Here is a 3,287-nt window from a genome sequence, read left to right as displayed (position 1 = left end):
GAATATAGACAGTAAAAGTGGGTGGGTCCAATATCAGTGGTCAATGTAATTTTTGCTCATGAAAAAAGAAGAAATGAAATATGAAAATGAGTCTTCAAAAAAATTTGCATATTATGGGAGGTGTTAACGATCAGGATAATAAAATCTAAACACACAAACAAAGAAACAGAAGATTCAGAAGAGAAACACACAAACTCAAGAGTAAGCATCATTTATTTATTCTTATTAAAATAATATTTATGATATTACAAATTACATTTTGAGTTAATTTAATGTTCAAAAACTTCTAATGAAACTTTATAAAAAATTGAAGAGGAGTTCAGCTTCAGTGATATATAACAAGCTTTAATATCATATTCTCATATTAATTTACTACACATTAAAATTGTTTAGACATTTTAAATGAATTTATTGTGATTATCAACATCTGATGTTTTCAATGTGTTTGTTTTTCAGAAATGGCTCAAACCCTATATTTTAGACTTCTTTGCATTGGTGAGTTTGAGTTTCTGGTTTTATGTTTGCTTTGTTATCTCATGAGATTAAACTCAAACTCTTTCTTTCATAGCTCTCTGTTCATTATCTGAATGCATTCAGCGCCGCTATCATCATATAAACACGAAGAAGACCTGGACTGAAGCTCAGAGATACTGCAGAGAAAACTACACAGATCTGGCCAAAGTCAAAAACATCAATGACCAGAATCAGCTGATGAAGAGTGTGAAAATCAATCTGAATTCAGGTGTCTGGATTGCGTTGACTAGATCAAGAGTTTATAAATGGAAGTGGTCTCAGGGTGATCCTGTGAAATATACAAACTGGTATAATGGAGAATCAAATGGTCCAGATCATTGTGCTTACATGAGAGATGGATCATGGATTCATCAGGACTGTAATATGAAGATGAGATTTATCTGCTACAATGGTGAGTGAAGCTTCCTAAAATTACATCAAACCTTCACTTAACAAAACATCATCAGATGTAAACTTTACAAGAAATATCATGTGAGTTTATGTTTGACACATTCAATCTTCTGTAAACTACAGTAAACTACACACTTGTGTCTAAAAACACTCAGATTAGTTTATTCTCTCAAATTCATGACAAAAGTGTAATAAGAGTCAAAGAAAATCGTGAAACAATCTTTATTTTCTTTAACAGAGAGCAGTAAAGGACACATCATTGATGATTCTTCAGTATCATGGAGAGCCGCTCAGATCTTCTGCAGAGAGCATCATACTGATCTGAGCAGTGTGAGGAATCAGACTGAGAATCAACAGATTCAGAAGATCATGAAAGACAAAAACATATCTGAAGTCTGGATTGGTCTGTTCAGAGACTCGTGGGAGTGGACAGATAAGAGTGACTCTGGATTCAGATACTGGCAGTCTAAGCAACCTGATAATGCTGGTGGTATTGAAGATTGTACAGAGGTTAGAATGAATCAGGAGGGTCAGTGGAATGACTTGACATGCAGTAAATATCGCACCTTTGTGTGTCAAGAAGGTAAATAATAAAAGTCAGTTTGTGTTGGATGACAGACGTTTCATCATAATTAAAATGATCTCAGTTCATCCACAGTGTTTGTCGTGTATGTTTGTTTTGATCTCATGTTGTTTGTTGTGTGTTCAGATAGTCTGATATTGATCCAGATGAATCTGAGCTGGTCTGAAGCTCTGAGATACTGCAGAGAGAATCACGTGGATCTGGTTTCAGTTGATTCAGAGGAGATTCAGTTCATGGTGACAGATGTGATTGATCGGGCCTCTACTGACGCTTTGTGGATGGGGTTACGTCACTCCTGTGCTGTTGGTCTTTGGTTTTGGGTGAATGGAGAGATGCTGTGCTATCAGAATTGGGCTCCAGAAACCGCAGTGGACGACTGTGACCATAAAGTGAAATCTGGAGCAGTTCTGTCTGGAGGAGATCCTCGCTGGATCAGCATTCCTGAATCTCGCAAACTCAACTTCATCTGCACTAGAAAGAAAAAAATTAATGTGGAAAAATAATTTGTGTCTATCACTTTCTTAGTTCTTTGTAAAATTTCTGGTTTTCATTTTGTTTGGTTCTTTAGCATTTGGGTCAATTTACCTAACCACATATAACAGATTAAACATTATTTTAGAATCATTTATGTATACTAAAACAAATGTATTTTCTTATGTTTCTTTAACAACTGTTGAAGTATGTAAAATGAATGTGTTAGTTATATTTTAGGATTGTGTAAACGTTCATGATATTTACTCATTAGATGTGTCACTTCTGTTCTGTTTAATGTGTGTTTAATAAAGATTATGAGCTCATATCAGAGTTAAATGTGATTTATTTCAGGATCTTAAGTGAATCATATGAGATTGTAGATTCATTTGATTCTTCTCTTTAGAATCGTTCAGTTGAATCTCTGACACAGAATTTCCTGATCGTGTAATGAAATATAATGAAGGTCATGTGTTGACTTACGTAAAATAATGATGAATAATATCAGCTCTTAATAAACTCATCCAACATTTTTCACAGTAAAGGTTGAGATTTCAAATAAAGCAAACACTGATCAGCATGCACTCTGTAAACAGGCGGTGCTGGATCGCACTGGAAGTGGTTCTTGGCTTGTAGTCGGAGGATTCATTTTTGGTGCCATACATCACCAGTGTAGTACCATATGTGGTGCTATAGTGCTGCTATATGGCCCCTGTATGGTTCTTCATAGATGCTTCACCCTTTGCTATAGCACTAAAAATGGTTCCTCTATGATTACGAGCCAACAACCACTTTTAGTGCGATTTAGCACCGTTTGTGTTTAGAATGTAGGCTAAGTGTCAGGTTTTGTGTTTTATAATGTCGCAGTCTTTTATTTTAAGTTGTTTGTCATTCTGTAGTCCTTAGTTTATGGTCTGGTTTTTGTCATGTTTAATTGTTTCTGGGTATGTCTCGATATCATTGATTAATGTGATGATGTCATTAATTGTCTCTGATGTGTTTTGTATTTGTTTGTTTATTATTTGTAAATGTTTATGTTTATTTTGTGTTTGGTTGTTTAAAAATTATTTTGGTTACTTTTTTCTGGTCTATGGTGCACATTAAATTAAGGACACCAAACCGTTTTCATATTTTATTTTATTTAAAGTTTGTTTCATTTCATTCTCTTACCTTTTGTTCGTTGTGTGCATGACTGCAGGAGGAGTTAAAGATGATTTGTATTTGTTTATGTGCTATATGTCAGCGCACTGACCACAAAAGATCTTTTGATCAATCAGCACACAGCTGACAATACCCATTCATTTCCATA

The 3,287-nt window shown here is 34.6% G+C and overlaps 1 protein-coding gene across 1 annotated transcript; it reads left to right on the top strand.

Annotated features, from left to right (window-relative positions):
• On the top strand, positions 1 to 2,091 carry LOC129422830 (C-type mannose receptor 2-like). The gene is made up of 5 exons (XM_073854599.1): positions 1 to 201; positions 457 to 495; positions 569 to 925; positions 1,163 to 1,507; positions 1,634 to 2,091. Exons 2-5 carry the CDS (start codon positions 459 to 461, stop codon positions 2,008 to 2,010), a joined length of 1,116 nt encoding a protein of 371 aa, XP_073710700.1. The 5' UTR covers positions 1 to 201; positions 457 to 458; the 3' UTR covers positions 2,011 to 2,091.
• The last annotated feature ends 1,196 nt before the right edge of the window (positions 2,092 to 3,287 follow it).

Source organism: Misgurnus anguillicaudatus, chromosome 16 (assembly GCF_027580225.2).
Source record: "Misgurnus anguillicaudatus chromosome 16, ASM2758022v2, whole genome shotgun sequence".
NCBI lineage: Eukaryota > Metazoa > Chordata > Actinopteri > Cypriniformes > Cobitidae > Misgurnus > Misgurnus anguillicaudatus.
Note: the sequence above shows the minus strand (reverse complement) of the source record. Positions and strands in the feature narration are given on the sequence as shown.

Coding starts and splice junctions, on each gene's coding strand:
- LOC129422830 (XM_073854599.1), top strand. CDS start 459: ATGGCTCAAACCCTATATTTTAGACTTCTTTGCATTG. Junction 496..568: donor TTTTAGACTTCTTTGCATTG/GTGAGTTTGAGT, acceptor TTTCTTTCATAG/CTCTCTGTTCATTATCTGAA. Junction 1,508..1,633: donor CACCTTTGTGTGTCAAGAAG/GTAAATAATAAA, acceptor TTGTGTGTTCAG/ATAGTCTGATATTGATCCAG.